At 45.5% G+C, this 19,450-nt stretch overlaps 1 protein-coding gene across 2 annotated transcripts in view; it reads right to left on the bottom strand.

Annotated features, from left to right (window-relative positions):
* Window positions 1-19,149, bottom strand: part of SUSD4 (sushi domain containing 4) — a 132,822-nt gene extending 113,673 nt beyond the window's left edge. For both annotated transcript variants that reach the window (XM_068986428.1, XM_068986430.1), the window contains exon 1: window positions 19,008-19,149. In XM_068986428.1, coding sequence (XP_068842529.1) covers window positions 19,008-19,149 — 142 coding nt within the window. The remainder of the gene's footprint in view (window positions 1-19,007) is intronic.
* Window positions 19,150-19,450: the final 301 nt, after the last annotated feature.

Consider the following 19,450-nt stretch of genomic DNA (forward strand, 5'->3'; position numbering starts at 1 on the left):
GGCTACAAAGACCTCCTACCTTTCTCACCCTTAGACTCTCAGAGCCATGTTTAAATTCCCGGAGGTCAGAGTAGGTGAAAAACTCAAGCCCTCCAGGTGCTGTCACTCACTGAGGGAGAGGTGATGTTCAAGGCAAAGCCAGATGTCAACCCACTTAGTGTCCTTCTAGCCAATTACTTGCAGCAGTTGCTGCCACCAGCCCAGATGTCAAATGCAAGAGGGAAGAGAGAGTTCAGAAATAATAAAATGCTCAACTCAACAACATCTTTTATTCATATAAGAGCAGATCCTGGCTGCAGAGTCCTTTAGCCTGCTGATCGAGCTGTGGGTAAAGGACTAAGGAGGACTGTCTCCGTCAACTGTGCTTTGAGAGATCACCAGTGAAAAGCCTGGTGCCTGCCCTGAAGGAACCTGTTGCCTAGCTGTGAGACTTGCATTAGGAAATACTGTCCGGGTCCTCAGTACCTCCATTAGTCGTTAGATTCATGTTTACTGAATATCTAGAACTCACAGTGCATGGTCAGGTTTAAAAAAAAAAGAGTAATCAGCTGTGGATCCTAGCTTTCAGGAACTTTTGTAAGTTAAAAAATAATGATGGTGATAAGGACAGGGAGGAGACTAGCAGTCAACATGAATGAAATCTCACCACAAGCCAGGCACTAGCCTCTGTGCTTTCCATGTATTAACCTATCTACTCCTTACAACAGTTCTGCGATAGGGCTTTTATTATCCCCATTACACAGATGAGGAGACTGAGACAAAGACAGGTTAAGCAGTTTGCCCCACAACGTATGAAGTAACCAAGCAATAGAGGTGGGATTCAGTCCCAGAGATCTGTCTCCAGACCCCTTGTCCTCAGGGACTAAAAGGGCTACATAAGGAGATGAGAGACTTTCTTCTCCCTCCTCCTTAGAATTATGGGGCTGGATGGGGTACAGTGTTTTCACAGGCTGGTAACAGGATATGAAAAGGTGCAGCCACATGAGGCAGGTGGGGAAGCAGGTGGGGGTGTGGGGTGGCTTGCTCAGTGAAGTCCCCTCAGTGCCCATTCTGTCCAGGTGAACTCTGTGGGGGGTGCCAAGGGGCTCCACGCAACCCCCCTAACCAACCACCGCCATGGTCTTCCCCAGCTCAGCAGCCTATGATTCCAGCGCTGTGAGAGTTCTGATGACAGAGAGGGCTCTCAGAGCTAAGGAAGCCAAGGACTGTCCAAGAGGGCACAGAAGGTGTGCAAAGGAGATGTAAGCTGTCTCTTCAAGGACAGGAAGGCTCTGGGAAGGTAGAGAGAGGATGGCAGGTAATGTTTCAGGCCTGGGTAAAGGCCAGCTGGAGGGCTACTAATCCTAACCCTAATCCTAACCTTAATTTAGGGTTAAATTCTGCCCTACCCTTGTTTTTCCAAGTCAACAGGCCATCTGTAGTGCATCATCTTTCTTCGGGAACTCTCAAAAGATAATGTGGCCATCTGGCTCTTCAACTTGTACCTTCATCCAGGAACAATATTGGAAAAATAGAATTTACGTGTACACTGAAGGCCCAAGGAGAAACGGACTTGCTGCAGCCTCTTGTGTTTCCTTGCAAGTTAGCTGACGCTACATCACCGAGAACATGACCCAGTTTAGCAACAACATCAACACAGCAGGGACTAGAGAAAATGCCAAGTATTAGAAGACCAAGGCGCGTGGGAGGTGAGATGCACACAAACCATGCCGCAAACTGGAGGTAGAGACCAGTCCAGGCTCTGCTTTTGATTAAAGCCTCTGGTAGCCACACGGCATGAAGGAAAGCAAGAGAGAACAATTTTAACAGCAGCAGCAACAACAGACTCTCAGGAATCCGCCCTCGAGTGTGGCTGCCCAGGGCGCAGAGGTGATCCTCACGCGGACAGGGCAGGTTTACTCCCAGTCTTAGATCCTCTGTGCTTGGGGGAGCCCCCAGGGATCTGGGTCTTCCTTCATCTGGAGGTAACAAAGGGCAAAAGCTCTGAGCTCATTACCATGTAAATGAGAACTACAAGGCAGATTTTCAGCAAAGCTGCTCTCAGGGGATAAATGCCCTGCCACCTCATAAAACCATGCAGGACCCTCTTCTATTAATTCAAAGCCCAATGGGGCTGTCCTTTAAACGACTCCTTCTCCAGATTAGGACCTGGCATTCCAGGGTTGAGGAAGCTACAGAAAGGCGCCCTCAGCGGCTAACAGGCTTTTTCCCCCCAAAGGGCTCTGAGTGGATCACAAAAGGGATTTCCAGGGATTCTGGCCAAAGGCTAGGATCCCATGACCTCTGGCCACAGACTCCCAAAAGCAGCATCCCATCCACAAAACTATAAAGAGATTCTTGAGAATGAGACACAGCATGCAGCTGGAGGTAAAAGAAGGTGGATAAAGCACTGGGTCCCTGGATCCAGATGCAGTTCTCAATTCATCTTACTGTCCTACCTGAGCCAGAAGATGCTGGCCCAAATGCCTCCAGCAGCAGAAATACCACAGGGAGAAGGGGGAGGCGGAGAGGGATACACACAGACACGCTGCCTTCTGAGACCTCCGGAGCACCTTTAATGAATCCCCTACCTGCCTCACGTGTTGAACTGCTTTTTCCAGGGGCGTCTGTGAGCACACTAAAGGGGCTGACTGGGCTTGGGCCAACAGCTCTTGAGAAGTTGCTCTCTGCGGCACAAGGACCTTCTCCATCCCCAGAGGCGACTACTCACTGAATGCACCGGGCAGCGGGGCCTGAGCAGATTGGCACGTTCCATTTTGCAGCAAAAGAGCTCCTCCAGCCGCCTTGACATCATGTCTGCACAAAATGAGCTTTCACAGGGGTCAGGACCCACACGTAGAGAGGCGTTTCCACACTGAGCAGAGCAAATTTTGGGGGGATTTAGGAAAGCGCAAGGCAAAAACTGGCCCTAGGCAGAGCAGAGAAGTCTCCTTCCAGACAGGCAGTGCTAACTCTGTCTCGTATTTATAAAACGCCTGTCTTCTGACCCTGCCTTCTCAGTACCTGCACACCTGGCCCCCCGCGAAGTGTAGAGGAACGAGCCTTGTTGCCCCTGATGTACAGATGAAAACAAAGCATGGAGAGGTTAAGTGACTTGCTTCAGAGGTGACAGAGCTGGTCACAGGGGGTGGGGGTGACAGAGGGATCACTCTCTGGCAATCGCACCTTTGAAGATTAACCGACAGACCGAGAAGGCTGAATCTTTGAAGGACCGGTGGATAGGGCTGCCGAAGGATGTGTGGAGGAAGGACATGCATCCAAAGCCCGGAGCTCATAAAACGTCGCAGCCCACCCCCCAGGAGCTCAGAGGAAGGGGCAACTACAAGGCAGAGGGCCCATGGGTACTCTTACTGTGCTCACGAACTCCATCCCCTCTGCCCAACATCCCCAAGAGGGGAAACACCCAAAGCCACCCTGGGCCCCTTAGTGGCTCTGTCCAGCTCTAGTTCTCAAGTTAGCTCCATCGTCCCCGTGAAGGCTGGAAAAGACGGTGACTCTCCTGCAGTCAAGCCTCAAACATCTCTTCGCAGATTCTCCATCCTCCCAAACAGCCTTCCTCCCTCCTGCCCTGCTCTCCTTTGTGTCCAATGGGTGCGGGCATCCAGAAAGCTTAAACGTCATCCTAATAATAACAAAGATTAAACCTCCTGCCTTCGAAAAGAATCGGCCATCAGTAGACTCAAGTTCTATTGCTATCACTGTTTTATTATTATTACTATTACCAGTGTGGCACAACTCCTCACCCTCCTTACTGGCTTCTCCTCTTTAGAACGTGGATGTTTAAACATGGATGTTTCCTGGGATTCCTCCTCAGTCCCTCTTCTACCCTCTCTTCCTGGGAAAGTGAAGCCTCTTCCCCGCCCCCCACCACCCCCAGCTCCTGCCCCGCTCTCCATGTAGCTGACGCCCAAGTCTAATCTCTGGCCCTACTCCCTCTCCTGGGCACCTGAGTTTTCAACTGCCTGATGGACAGATGGTGTCCAAACGTAATTAGCTGGGCATATGGGTCCAACCTGCCTTTCCAGCCTCCTCTCTCGTCTCTTCTCAATCTATCTGTCCTTTACTAATGCTATCCTGGGCTAGTCCTTGTCTTTGGTACATATTCTTTCTCAATCTCAGCATCTGAGCATTACTCAATCCTCAGCATTACTCGATCCTCTCTCCTGAAAAAATAAGCATCTCTCAACGAATACCTTTTACGCCTGGAAAATTATTTTACTGTTCGAGACTTTGCTCAAGTGTTCTCTTCTTTGATAAGCTGCCCCTGCTCCTCCTCCACCCCCAAAGCCTCCAGTATAAATCTCCATCATAGGACCTGCCACAGGAATCATGACAGTGAGTTTTACACTGGGGCCAAGGATCAGTGACCACCAGGTGATTTTAATACCACACACCTGTCTCAGCATGTGCTACTGGGTGTTGTCATGTATTTGTTATACTATATTCCTTCAAAACAAAGGAAGCTCTTGGTAGGCTAACCCCAGCATAGTCAATGTAGCAAACATTCCTTATTCATGAGCAGTTTGTTGGTGATGATATTGATACCTCACATAGTTATGGTACTTTCCCCTACTCATGCATTTGATTCTCACAACAATTATGGGAGGGAGATGGCCCAAATATTTCACAAATAATGAAACTGAGGCAGCAATTAGGTTACCATCACCAGGCTAGCTGGTGACAATAGCAAGGAAAACTGACTGTGTACTTTCCACTGGACCCTACATGGCTCCAGCTCTTTGCCTCAAGAAATGAAGACATACCCACCAAGTCATCATTGCCAGCAAAAGAGCACCTCCCATTCTATAAAACAGTGGTATAAACAGACGGGTGTTATTAAAAAAAAAAAAAAACTGGTCTACCATTTACAATCCAATGGTAAAAATCTGAGCAAGCCCTTTAAAGGATAAATAGAAATAACAATTCCAAACTATTTAATTGATCCACACCAGAGGAACTCAAGTTTCTAAAAGATTATTCTCCTGTTTTAAGTATAATTTAAAATTATAGAGGTGGCCCCAATGAGCCATTGAGTATATGCTGTCATACATGTGTGCTAAGATGCTTCAGTCATGTCCGACTCTCTGCAACCCCATGGACTGCAGTCCACAAGCCTCCTCTGCCCACGCAAATCTCCAGGCAAGAATACTGGAGTGGGTTGCCATACCTTCCTCCAGGGAATTGTCCCAACCTAGGGATCAAACCGGTGTCTCCTGTGACTCCTGCACTGCAGGAAGATTCTTGATTCAAGATCATGAATTCTTGAAGATTCATGTTGGCAGGAAACCCACATGCTGTCATACAACAGATTCCACTCCCAAAAGAAACTGTGAAAATGTATCCTTGGGTTAGATTCTGACACTGAGACTCAGAGTTACCAGAAGCAGTCTAAGAGACCATGGAGAGCCTCTCCCAGGATTAACCCTCTAAACCTATCAAGTTTCTACAAAACAAGTGGATTCTGTTATTTCTGCCTGAAGAGAATCAGAATCTTCTGATTTTAAGTGTTTAGGTTAAGTCCAAAGGATTCTTCTATGTCCTGAGACTCTGAAACTGGACACCAGCTACATCAGTCACAATGTCGCACAACATCGAAATTGTAAAGAATCCACTGGGAGAATGGATTTTCTTTCTTTCTTAAAAGAATCTCTCTCTTGCTGGTTCACCCAATTTAATCACATATATCTTTTAGAAAGGCAATCAAATCAAAGAAATAAGGACTTTTTGTATTTTGGTTACTTAGAGAAAAAGGTATATTGAACCAGAGTGACCCTCCTTGTTTGGCTCTGCCCTCTCACTGGTAATTCCAAGACACAGAAGTCACCAATTTCAAACAGAAACATGAGATAACCAGGTTGAACCGTCATTTCCAAAAACACCTTACTCTTCCTTTCTCTTGAGAAGGTCAATTGATTGAGATAATAACGAAATGAGCACCCACCAAGCTTACCGGGGTCTGCAATCCCTCTCACCTCGAAGGATAAAATTCCATTTCTGGAGACCAGACATCTGCTGGATTCACTCACAATTGTGCCCACCCAAAGTGCCCCGCCCTCCTTCTTCACAGTGACGTAAAACGGGCTCTCAAGTTTGCTGCCACTGCCAAATAACGTCAAGAACTGTTCTGTTTTACTTCTCTGATGCTCCCAGATTACCTTGTTTCAGATTAACAAAGCAATTACAATACTCTCAATTAAGAAGCTATTTTACAATGCACTTTCAATTAAAGTTGGTGAGCAAGTCACTTAATTATTTCTATTTTTTTTTCTTCTTGAGTGGATAACTTCTTCTCTCTTCGAATAGTACAGCAATCTTTTTCTGAAAGAAGACAAAATATTGGGCCAAGTTCTTCCCTAAAACTTAGTATCGTCAGCTCATGGCTTCCTGGACAGTGGAGTAAGCAGCCCTCAGATAGCATCGACTATCAAACCTTATCCTTACCTCAAAGTTAACTTTTTTGCAGGAACTTTTTGACATGCTCATGATCCTCAGGTATAATTTTTCTTTTTATGTTTTGATATATACTAACTAGAATAATGCAAAGAAATAGAGGAAAACAACAGAATGGGAAAGACTAGAGATCTCTTCAAGAAAATTAGAGATTCCAAGGGAACATTTCATGCAAAGATGGGCTCGATAAAGGACAGAAATGGTCTGCACCTAATAGAAGCAGAAGATATTAAAAACAGGTGGCAAGAATATACAGAACTGTACAAAAAGATCTTCATGACCCAGATATCACGATGGTGTGATCACTCATCTAGAGCCAGACATCCTGGAATGTGAAGTCAAGTGGGCCTTGGAAAGCATTGCTACGAACAAAGCTAGTGGAGGTGATGGAGTTGAGCTGTTTCAAATCCTGAAAGATGATGCTGTGAAAGTGCTGCACTCAATATGCCAGCAAATTTGGAAAACTCAGCAGTGGTCACAGGACAGGAAAAGGTCAGTTTTTATTCCAATTCCAAAGAAAGGCAATGCCAAAGAATGCTCAAACTGCCGCACAATTGCACTCATCTCACATGCTAGTAAAGTAATGCTCAAAATTCTCCAAGCCAGGCTTCAGCAATATGTGAACCGTGAACTCCCTGATGTTCAAGCTGGTTTTACAAAAGGCAGAGAAACCAGAGATCAAATTGCCAACATCCTCTGGATCATGGAAAAAGCAAGAGAGTTCCAGAAAAACATCTATTTCTGCTTTCTTGACTATGCCAAAGCCTTTGACTGTGTGGATCACAATCAACTGTTCAAAATTCTGCAAGAGATGGGACTACCAGACCACCTGACCTGCCTCTTGATAAATCTGTATGCAGGTCAGGAAGCAACAGTTAGAACTGGACATGGAACAACAGATTGGTTCCAAATAGGAAAAGGAGGACGTCAAGGCTGTATATCATCACCCTGCTTCTTTAACTTATATGCCAAGTACATCATGAGAAATGCTGGACTGGAAGAAACACAAGCTGGAATCAAGATTGCCGGGAGAAATATCAATAACCTCAGATATGCAGATGACACCACCCTATGGCAGAAAGTGAAGAGGAGCTAAAAAGCCTCTTGATGAAAGTGAAAGTGGAGAGCGAAAAAGTTAGCCTAAAGCTCAACATTCAGAAAACGAAGATCATGGCATCCGGTCCCATCACTTCATGGGAAATAGACACGGAAACAGTAGAAACAGTGTCAGACTTTATTTTGGGCGGCTCCAAAATCACTGCAGATGGTGACTGCAGCCATGAAATTAAAAGACGCTTACTCCTTGGAAGAAAAGTTATGACCAACCTAGATAGCATATTCAAAAGCAGAGACATTACTTTGCTGACTAAGGTCCGCCTAGTCAAGGCTATGGTTTTTCCTGTCGTCATGTATGGATGTGAGAGTTGGACTATGAAGAAGGCTGAGCACCGAAGAATCGATGCTTTTGAACTGTGGTGTTGGAGAAGACTCTTGAGAGTCCCTCGGACTGCAAGGAGATCCAACCAGTCCATTCTGAAGGAGATCAGCCCTGGGATTTCTTTAGAAGGAATGATGCTAAAGCTGAAACTCCAGTACTTTGGCCACCTCATATGAAGAGTTGACTCATTGGAAAAGACTCTGGATGCTGGGAGAGATTGGGGGCAGGAGGAGAAGGGGACGACAGAGGATGAGATGGCTGGACGGCATCACTGACTCGATGGACGTGAGTCTGAGTGAACTCCGGGAATTGGTGATGGACAGGGAGGCCTGGTGTGCTGCGATTCATGGGGTCGCAAAGAGTTGGACACGACTAAGTGACTGAACTGAACTTAACTGAACTAGATTATCATCATCTGGATTTAGAAAAGGCAGAGGAACAAGACATCAAACTGCCAACATGTGCTTGATCACAAAAAACGCCAAGATAGTTCCAGAAAAAATATCTACTTCTGCTTTCTTGACTACACCAAAGCTTTTCACTGTGTGATCACAACAAACTCTGGAAAATTATTCAAGAGATGGGAATGCCAGAGCACCTTATCTGCCTCCTTAGAAATCTGTATGCAGGTCAAGAAGCAACAGTTAGAACCAGATATGGAACAACAGACTGGTTCTAAATTGGTAAAGGAGTATGTCAAGGCTGTATAAGTGTCACCCTGCTTATTTAACTTATATGCAGAGTACCTCATGAGAAATGCTGGGCTGGATGCAGCACAAGCTGGAATCAAGATTGCTGGGAGAAACATCAATAACCTCACATATGCAGATGACACCATGCTTATGGCAGAAAGCGAAGAAGAACTAAACAGCCTCTTGATGAAAGTGAAAGAGGATAGTGAAAAGCTGGCTTAAAACTCAACATTCGAAAAAACTAAGATCACAGCATCTGGTCCCATCACTTCATGGCAGATAGACGGGGAAACAATGGAAACAGAGACAGACTTTATTTTCTTGGGCTCCAAAATCACTGCAGATGGTGACTGCAGCCATGAAATTAAAAGACGCTTGCTCCTTGGAAGAAAAGCTATGACCAACCTAGACAGGATATAAAGAAGCAGAGACATTACTTTGCCAACAAAGGTCCGTCTAGTCAAAGCTATGGTTTTTCCAGTAGTCATGTATGGACGTGAGAGTTGGACCATAAAGAAAGCTGAGAGCCAAAGAATGGATGCTTTTGAACTGTGGTGTTGGAGAAGACTCTTGAGAGTCCCTTGGGCTGTAAGGAGATCCAAAGAGTCAATCCTAAAGGAAATCAGTCCTGAATATTCATTGGAAGGACTGATGCTGAGGCTGAAACTCCAATACTCTGGCCATCTGATTCGAAGAACTGATTCATTGAAAAAGACCCTCATACTGGGAAAGACTGAAGGCAGGAGGAGAAGGAGAGGCAGAGGATGAGATAGCTGGATGGCATCACCAACTCAATGGACATGAGTTTGAGCAATTTCCGGCAGTTGGTGATGGACAGGGAAGCCTGGCATGCTACAGTCCATGAGGTCACAAAGAGTCAGACACAACTGAGCAACTGCACTGAACTAAACGAGGTTACATCTACATCATATAAATGAAAAGACAGGTTTAAAGGCTAGATTCCCCAGGTGGCACCAGTGGTAAAGAACCCGCCTGCCAATACAGGAGACAGAAGATGAGGGTTCAATCCTGGGTCAGGAAGATCCCCTGGAAGTGACATGGCAACCCACTGCAGTATCCTTGCTTGGAGAATCCCACAGACAGAGGAGCCTGGAAGGCTACAGTCCATAGGGTGGTAAAGAGTCAGATATGACTGAAGCAACTTAGCATGTGGAACAGCAAAGAGGGAAAGTCTTGACCAACAGGCCTGACTGCTTATTGGTTTTTGTCTATTTGTAGGACGATTCGATGCACATGAGTTTGGGTGAACTCCAGGTGGTGGTGATGGACAGGGAGGCCTGGCGTGCTGCGTTTCATGGGTTCATAAAGAGTCGGACACGACTGAGTGACTGAACTGAACTGAACTGAGATCAAACTTTCTTCAAGTTAAAAAAGAAAAAAGAGGACAGAAAAAAAAAAAAAAATCTCGTCCTATCACTGTGTTAAGAAAATTAAAGGTGGTGACTCATGTAAAGACACCATGCAAACCATAACACTCTAAACGTGTATCAGCTAAACTTATTATCAATGCTTGACCACATGACATGGAAAAGGACCCCTCCAAAGAATGCTGTCTCACTGGGAATGATAAGCAGGAGGGGAAGGTGAAAGTCTGAAAGCCACCAGCAGAAGGCCCCAGAAGCCAGCCCTCTGTTTTTACACCCTTTGCTCCTCTGGGCAGGTAAGACTCGAAGCGTGTCTTGTTCATTCTCACCACCTTCCTCAGACAGTCACAGTGACAGGAATGGAGATCAAACACATCCTGATGGGTTCATGAGCGTCTAACCTCTTCCTTTTCTCCATCTGGAGTCAAGGTTTTGGCACTGTGGCCCTCACTTTGTCCTGAGTTGGGAGATTCTGTTGTTGTTGATTTGCTTGTATATTTCCTGCTTTTGAGTCACAACACAAAACGAGTGCCCCTAGAAATGCAAATAAAAATCATGCCCGTTGGAATGGCTATTGTTAAAAAAGATAACAAATAATAAGTGTTGTTAAAGATGGAGAGAAAAGGGAACCCTTGCACACTGGTGGTGGGAACGTAAACTGGTGGGTACAGTCACTGTGAGAAACAGCACTGAGGTTCCTCAAAAAATTAAAAACAGAACTAGCACATGATCCAGCTATTCCACTCCTGGGCGTATATCCAGAGAAAACGAAACCACTAATGTGCAAAGATGTATGCACCCTCATGTTCATAGCAGCATTATTTACAATAGCCAAGACATGGAAGCAAGCATAATGTCCAACAGCAGATGAAAGGATAAAGAAGGTATGGTGCACAGTGAGACGGCCATCATCAAAAAGTCCACAAACAATAAACGCTAGAGAGGGTGTGGAAAAAAGGGAACCCTCTTGCATTGCTGGTGGGAATGTAAATTGATACAGCCACTATGGAAGACGGTATGGAGATTCCTTAAAAAGCTAGGAATAAAACCACCATATTACCCAGCAATCCCACTACTAAGCACATACCCTGAGGAAACTCAAACTGAAAAGACACATGTACCCCAATGTTCACTGCAGCACTATTTCCTGGAATATGGCTAGCTGGAACATGAAAGCAACCTAAGTGTCCATCGACAGATGAATGGATAAAGAAGTTGTGGTACATACATACAATGGAATACTACACAGCCATAAAAAGGAATGCAGTTGAGTCAGTTCTAATGAGGTAGATGAACCTAGAGCCTATTATACAGAGTGAACTAGGTCAGAAAGAGAAATATAATATTGCCTACTGACACATACATGTGAATCTAGAAAGATGGTATTGATGAATTTATTTTCAGGGCAGCAGTGGAGAAAAAGACATAGAGAACAGACCTATGGACACAGAGGAGGGGAGGAGAGAGAAGGTGAGAAGTATGGAGAGAGTAACATGAAAACTAACATTATCATATGTAAAGTAGATAGCCAATGGGAATTTGCTGTCTGACTCAGGGAACTCAAACAGGGGTTCTGTGACAATCTAGAAGGGTGAGGTGGGGAGGGAGATGGCAGGGAGGTTTGGGAGGGAGGGGACATGGGTGTACCTATGGCTGATTTTTGTTGATATGTGACAGAAAACCACAAAACACTGTCAAGCAATCATCCTTCAATTTAAAAAAAAATTTTTTAAAGAAGATATACACCGTACAGTACATATAATGGATTATTATTCAGTCATGAAAAAAAATGAAATGTTGCCATTTGCAACAACACAGATAAACCTTGGGACACTGTGCTTGGTGATGGCAGTCAGAGAGAAACAAATCTCTACATTTTCATTTATATGTGGAATTAAAAAAAAAATGAGTATAATAAAACAGAAACAGACATATATACAGAGAAAAACCTGGAAGTTACCAGTGTGGGGAAAGACACAATAGGCGAAGGGGATTAAGAGGAACAAACTACTAAGTATAAAATAAATAAGATACAAGGATGTGAAGCACAGCACAGGGAATATAGCCAATATTTTATAATAACCTTAAATGAAGTATAATCTAAAAAACTATGAAATCACTGTTATACAACTGAAACTAACGTAACACCGTAAGTCAACTATACTTCAATTAAAAAAAGAGTTCTGTTATATCAAAGTGTATGGGCCAAAGTTCCAAAATATTCAATAACTGTGGCTTAAAGGGAAATATTTGGGTGGAAATATAAAAAGCAAAACATGCATTTAGCGATTAGCATTTCCATGCTTAAGGAGAAAGCTTACAACTAAAAGGATAATCTGGGTCACCATGCCTAACTTTCTAACAGGGTGACCCTGAGAAATAATAGTTCCTACTGCGAAGAGCTGTCATGAGGATTAAATGAGTTAAAACATGTAATGTGGAAAACAGCACTGGCACAGAGTAAGCACTGTCTAAAGGTTTGCCATTAGTACTACCATAACAATTAACAAATTTTTATCAGTCACTCAGATGTTGGCCACTTTAAAAACTGTCCCATCTTTTTCCAATCTTTCCTGGTTAGCAACAGTTAAACCGTTTGTTCTTATGAAAACAGACCCATAAGTTGACAAAATGAGGTATCTGATACATGAGATTATACATCTGATGCCTCTGTCCTCAGTGTTATATTTGGTTTTGGTGAAACGTGACTGTGTTTATAAACAAGTTAGAAAAACCTATTTTTCTCCCCCTTTCTCTCCCTCAATTCAAAGGCAATGATCCCAACTGACCTCTTTAGACACACTGCTGCTATGTGTGGTTCTTTCAATTATCAAACACCAAATGAGCTTACAAAATAAGACAAGGATCAAAGAAGAAGTCTGGGAAAACCATCTTCTTCATCAGTATCAATAAGTAACACTAATTTTAAACTGAATTAAAAATCTATGTGAAGGGCCTCCCTGGTGGCTCAGTGGTAAAGAACCCATCTGCCAATGCAGAAGACACAGGTCTGATCGCTGTCCCTGGTCCAGGAGGATCCCACATGCTGGGGTGCAGCTAACCCCATGCACCACAGCTACTGAAGCCCAAGTGCCCTAGAGCCCCTGCTGCACAACAAGAGAAGCTCCTGCAATGAGAAGCCTGTGCACCGCAACTAGAGGAAACCCAGGTTCGCTGCAATGAGAGAAAAGACCTCACAGCAGCAAAGACCCAGCACAGCCAAAGCTAAATAAATAAAATTATATATACATGTATATATACATATATATGTAAAACAAAGTCTTAGAAATCATCCATATATTATATAAAAGAAAGTCTCAGAAATCATATACATATAAAGTCTCAGAAATAAGCCCATTAAAAAAAAAAGGTATGTGAAAAAATAGTTTAATGCAAGCTTCTGCATTCAAATTTTCGAGAAGAAACCAGCCCTTACTTATCTGTTTCCTAGGGAGCAAGGACTACGTTCCCTTATCTGCTCATCCCCCAGGCAAGCAAGACACTCACAAAAGATGAATGGATAGAGGGAAAAAACAGAGTTGGTTTCACCCAGAGTACAGAATCCATCAAATTCTTATAATCACAGAATTAAAGAATGTGAGTGATATGGAAGGAATTGAGGGAAGGAGAAGTTACACCACTTGCCCAAAGCCACGGAGCTATTTAACAGCAGAGACTGAACTCAATCTGTCACCTCTATAAAGAAGGCAGAGCTCTTGAGGTATACAGAGCTTCCCAGCTAAGGGCAAGTCTCTGTGGCCTTTTGGAAGCTTTTGAAATATGCCTCTGACACCAGGGAAAGAATCATGTGGGTGCTTTCCTTCACATATCTAATCAATATTTCCTGGAGAGCAATCTTCACCTACACTCTTTGTTACTCTCAGGAATTAAAGAACCACTGACTCACTCTCCAGCTCGCCACTTCAGGCCTCTGAGATGAGAGATTTGCTACTGGTGGTATGAAATCCTTCTCTCGTGTCTCCCAGAGCTTTCAGATTTCACTTCAGGGATAAATCAAAAGCATTCCCATGCTGCTTATATTAGAGTGGCCTTTTGTTAAAGAAACATGCTTTATAGTTTGAGGCGTTGGGACTTTTGTTTACAGACCGAATTAAGTACAGGTTGAAACTGTGGCTTTTAGACATAACATCGCAGGAAAAGTTTATGCTCCACAGTGTAAGAAATCTTTCTCAAACTCCAAAGGACTAGCTCACCTCCAAATCAGTGAGCCAGGCAGACAGCGTTTGTTCCTGTCTCCTGGCACACAGCTCAATGCTACAGCCACGTGGCCCAAACAAGACCTCAAGGAGCTTAAGCCAATAGTACTAGTGACGCAACTCTGATGTGCAGACAGGGCAGCCCCTCAGGGAGTGCCCTGGGTCAGAGACTCGGAAGCAGAGAAGGGAAACGGCACAGCTCAGATGATGTTATGTTCCCGCTTTAAACCCTTAGTGGCCGCCACTGCCTGCTGTGCGATGCTCAGAATCCTCACTTGGGCTTCCAAGGACCCTTACAATAGGCTTCCAATCTATTCGCCCTCTTTACCTGCTGGTTCCCTGCACGTATACCATGTTCTGGGCTTCCCTGGTGGCTCAGATAGCAAAGAATCTGCCCACGATGCAGGAGACCTGGGTTCGATCCCTGGGCCGGGATGAACCCCTGGAGAATGGAATGGCTACCCACTCCAGTATTCTTGCCTGGAGAATCCCATGGACAGAGGAGCCTGGCGGGCTACAGTCCAAGGGGTCACAAACAGTCAGACACGACTGAACAACTTGTACTTTTCATACCATGCTCCAGAAGATCTAGACTGTTCTCTCCCCCTGAACAATCCAAACATGTCACCAACTCCTTAGCCCTGCACAGATCCTATCCTCAGTGCCATCTCTCCCCTGGAAACTTTCCTGAGTTCGCTACCAACCTCCTAGACCACCTCCAAATGGAAGTGGCCTGAACTGCCATGACACTCCTGCGCTTTTGTAACTGTCCATGGTAATTATTTTCTAAATTGTGCAGCAGTAATTCTGAATCTTTTTTCTTGCTGTCCATCAGCCTTACTGAGCACCTTCTGATGCCATGCTGGGTGCCCGGGACATGAAAATAGATAGAGTCAAAGTTCTTGTCTTCAGTGGGCTTACAGTCTCATGAATGAGACAACACCATAACAAAGGGTTACACTTAGCTCAGGGGAGAAACGAAATGTGAAAGAGATCATGGCATTTTAAGTTGGGTCTTGAGAAATGTGTTCATTAGACAAAAAATAGGAAGGAATGGTTCTTCAAGGTAAAAAGAACATTATATACAGCAGTGTTTGGCACAGGGTGGGGACAAGCACTCAGTGTTTCCTGAATGAATAAAACAAGTGGGGAAGATTATAGATTGGTTAGTTCCCCTCCTCACTACTGTCTATGTTTACTGAGTGTGTTCATGACCCCCATCCATCACAGCAATCCCAGAAACTAGGTAGCATCATCCTCATTTTATGGATGAGGAAACTGAGGCTTCTAAGACCCAAAGCTGCAAAGCTATCAAGCAGCAGAACTTGGCCACTGTTCCTAATAATGCGTTGCTGTTGTTTAGTTGCTCAGTCATGTCTGACTCTTTTGCAACCCTGTTGACTGTAGCCCACCAGGCTCCTCAGACCTTGGGATTGCTCAGGCAAGAATACTGGAGTGGGTTGCCATTTTCTTCTCCAGGGGATCTTTCTAATCCAGGGATTGAGCCTGTGTCTCTTGCACTGGCAGGTGGATTCTTTACCACTGAGCCACCAGGGAAGCCCTTCTGATAATACAAGGATGCACTAATGAGTTTGTCTTCAGGAACCTAAATACAAAGCAAACTCTTAGCTCTCTTCCTCTAAGCTAGGGTGGACCACTCCAGCCAGTGATCAAATACCATCTCTGGGAACACACACTGAGAAAGAAGAAAGAAGAAAGAAGCAGCCAAAGAAGCCATGCTCCATGCGGGCTCCAGGCCCAGCGAGGTCCTGTGTCTCCCCATGAACCTGGTATTAGTCCTCTCACACTACAGGTGTTAGTGGTCCCTAATGTGGGCACTTTTTCCTTAATATACAAAGGACAACCTGGAAAAAGCCATCCAAAGGTCCCCTCAGGCCAACTCAGGCTCATTAAAGCTCTCCTAGGGCTTCAAGAATTGACCCTCCAGCTTTCTAGGACAAAGCATTTCATTTTCCATGGAGTTCTTCCCCTCCCCTTTCTTCATCTGATCATTTTCTCAATTTCTCCCGTTCCAGTTCAGGCTTCTTCTGTCACTCTTGTATCAGGCACAAGCTTTTTTTTTTTTTTTTTTTTTGCCTAGCTGAGACTATTATATCTTGCTATTGGCATGTTCCTTTTCCATTGAAAGCAACAAAAAATGAAGATCCACATTTCAGAACAGTGTCTATTAAATAGGCACCTTTTTTATGGTTGGGGGGTAAGAAAAACAGCGCTGAGTTTTAGCACAGAGTTTCAGCTCTGTGTACCACCAAAAGATCAGACACCTGGGTGAGACTTCCTCACTTTTACAGGTCATTTGTATTTGGATATTGGATAGAGGTGGCAGAAAATCCAGAATTATCTTAATCCAACTTATCTTAATGAATACTTTAGTCTAAAGCATTGCTAATCAAAGTGTGGGCTTCCCTTGTGGCTCAGCTGGTAAAGAATCCACTTGCAATGTGGGAGAGCTGGGTTCAATCCCTGGAGTGGGAAGATCCCCTGGAGAAGGGAAAGGCTACCCACTCCAGTATTCCAGCCTGGAGAATTCCATGAATCAAAGTGTAGTTCTGGGACCAGTAGCGACTGCATCACATGTGAGCTTGTTAGAAACGGAGATTCTCAGGCCCAACCCAGTGATTTGTATGCACATGAGAATTTTAGAAGCACTGGTCTGGAATTAAGATGAACTTGATTTAATAAAACCCTCCTGGACCCTCCACGTGGATTTCTTTCCTAAGAAACAAATCTCTGTATAGTGAACTCCTCAAAACATCATCCACCACCTTCTCCACCCAAACTGTTTATTCACGGAAGAATTTTGAAATGATAAATCATCTTCCAGAAATCACACTCTCAGCCTGAGGGAAGTTCCAAATGACACAAAGCTGATGGTCAGCCTTTCTGCAGCACGTGAGAACTAAGAAGGGAGAGGCGACAAGTGACCCTCTGCCCACCTTCTTCGAGGCCTTGAATCTTTTTGCAGACATCTTCGCCTCTCAGAAGAGAGGAGTGAAAGACGTGTTGTGCAGTCACATGGGTGACTACTGTGGGAGACTGGGGAGGCTGTGCTGGTTCCGGAGAGCTGAGATCCTTGAAGGGGGATGCTCTGGAAACACAAACGGCAGAACCAAGGGCCAGCCTTCAAACCCAGGCTGTGCTTGGACTTCACACTTCCAATAACAACAGTCAAGAGACAGGTAGATGAACCCTCGTTAACCTGTCATCTAGATCGGAGAAAGGGATGGAAAAAATGGAGAATCAGGTGCCCCTGGTTTGAGGAAATGACGAGCCAGAACTGGAGGCAAGAGGAGAAAAGGGAGGTAATGACCCAGCCCTGCTCAAGGCTGTGCTGCCCACCTGGTCCTACTCACCCTCCAAGCGGAGCAAAAGACCACTCCAGGAGAGGCTGTCACCAGAGCCCGGGCAGGCCATACAGGTGCTGGCCTAGCATCCCTGTTGACGTTGTCCTCTATGAAGAGGACACCTGCCTCAGAGACATTTCTATTTAAAAAAAAAAAAAAAAAAAAGACCACCAAAAAAGTTACCTCTTGTTGAAAAACCAAAGCCCAAACATAACCAGCTCCTGCATCTACAGCATCTTCTCACTAATTCCCATAGAGAGGCACATCACAAGAAGCTCCTTTAGACTCCGGGTATCTTTCAGACCTCTAAGTGCAGCACCTGAGTTATTGATTACTCCCTGTTAAAGCCCAAGTTGGTACTCCCCTCCCCCACTTCGGCTAATTTTTCACTCCTTATTTCCATCTTCACCTTTGAATTCTCTAGAACAGCAATATTTTAAAACACTAAAATGGTTTACTTACATCATTCAATACCTGCTTTTCCAGCAATTATGACTTATTTATGTATTAACGTTTGTCAGCTCCAGACACATGATACTGCCCTTTCAACATGCTCACATCAGCAAGCTTCAGAGAATCTGGAACGAACAGCAATGAGCAGTGGAGGCAGAAAGACTCTAAGGCTCTGAAATTCAGACCGGAAAGGCATCGGTCTTCCTCTACCACAGCCAAAAGAGAGCCCTGTCCCCCAGAGCCGAGTATGTTAGAGATTAACCACCTATGGGGACTGAGACTCTGAATCGAATTTCAGCTAACTTCCACTTCACAGAAAAGCACTCGGCTTTACTTCCCCTGTAAATCGGGCTGAATGAGCCAAGCAATCCTCCAAAAACACATCTGAAGGAAGACCTCTACATCCCCTCCCCACCCCCAGCGCGCACGGGCATGCCCGAACACTCCACCTCCCAAGGCGAGAGAAAGTGAACTTTCAAATAAACCTGTCCTGCAGCCAGTCTGGCCACGTTTCCAGATCCGTCACATTCACAAAGGTGATTCTTTGCAACTCTCGCCTAAATCCAGAAGCTGAAACCTGACCTCTGCCTCCTGAGGGCACAAAGGTCCACAAACTTTACTCCTTTACCACAAACGCACCACTTTTTCTCTCTTCCTCTCTCTCTCTCTCTCTCAGTTTCTCTTTGGCCAAAGTGAAAATAATGGGCCAGGCTTATTGTCTTTCCTTCGGAGAAGCCAGGCTGGGTGGCTAGTGGGAAGCTCCAGACAGAATGTGGGTGTGTGAATCTGTGCAGGCTCCACAGAGGAATTTTCTGGGAACTCCAGGGGTTTTGAATGAAAAAGGGTGGTCTCGGGCTGGGACACGGGGGCTCCTCAGGTTCTCCGGTACCCCCAGAAGTCTGGAGGGTTGGGGGGAGGTAGGGACTGGAGGGGCCAGGGCTCTCCTGCCAGCCAGGCTCCCCCACCCTGCCATCCCAGGCCCTCCCGGCCACCGCGGGGTCACTCACCGCCCGTGAGCTGTGCAGGGCCGAAGCACAGCGCCAGCTGAAACCACAGGATCACGGCCAAGAGTCTCTGGGGGGACTGAGGCTGCTGCTGCTGCTGCTCTAAAAATCCATCTCCATTGCTCGGGTTCATTCCATGATACATCTTTCATCCACAGAGGGCATCCGGCTTGCAAGAGTCTGCAACCAGGAGCGAACACGACAATACCCCAGGCTGCCGGGGCTCGGGGGCCACGCTCCCCTCGCCCCTCTCCGCCCTGGGACCCAAGCCTCGGTTTCCCCGGCTCCATCCCCGTTCCTCCCCCGCGCGGGCCCCCGCCCCCTTTCCCACGGCGAGATTTCCTCCACACACACACACCCAGCGCGGGGTACACTGAGTAACAGCCGCCACGGGATGCTGCGCGTGCAGCAGGGATGGAGGAGGGGAGGGAGGGCAGGGGTTAGCG

Source organism: Capricornis sumatraensis, chromosome 14 (genome assembly GCF_032405125.1).
Source record: "Capricornis sumatraensis isolate serow.1 chromosome 14, serow.2, whole genome shotgun sequence".
In the NCBI taxonomy this organism is placed as follows: Eukaryota; Metazoa; Chordata; class Mammalia; order Artiodactyla; family Bovidae; genus Capricornis; species Capricornis sumatraensis.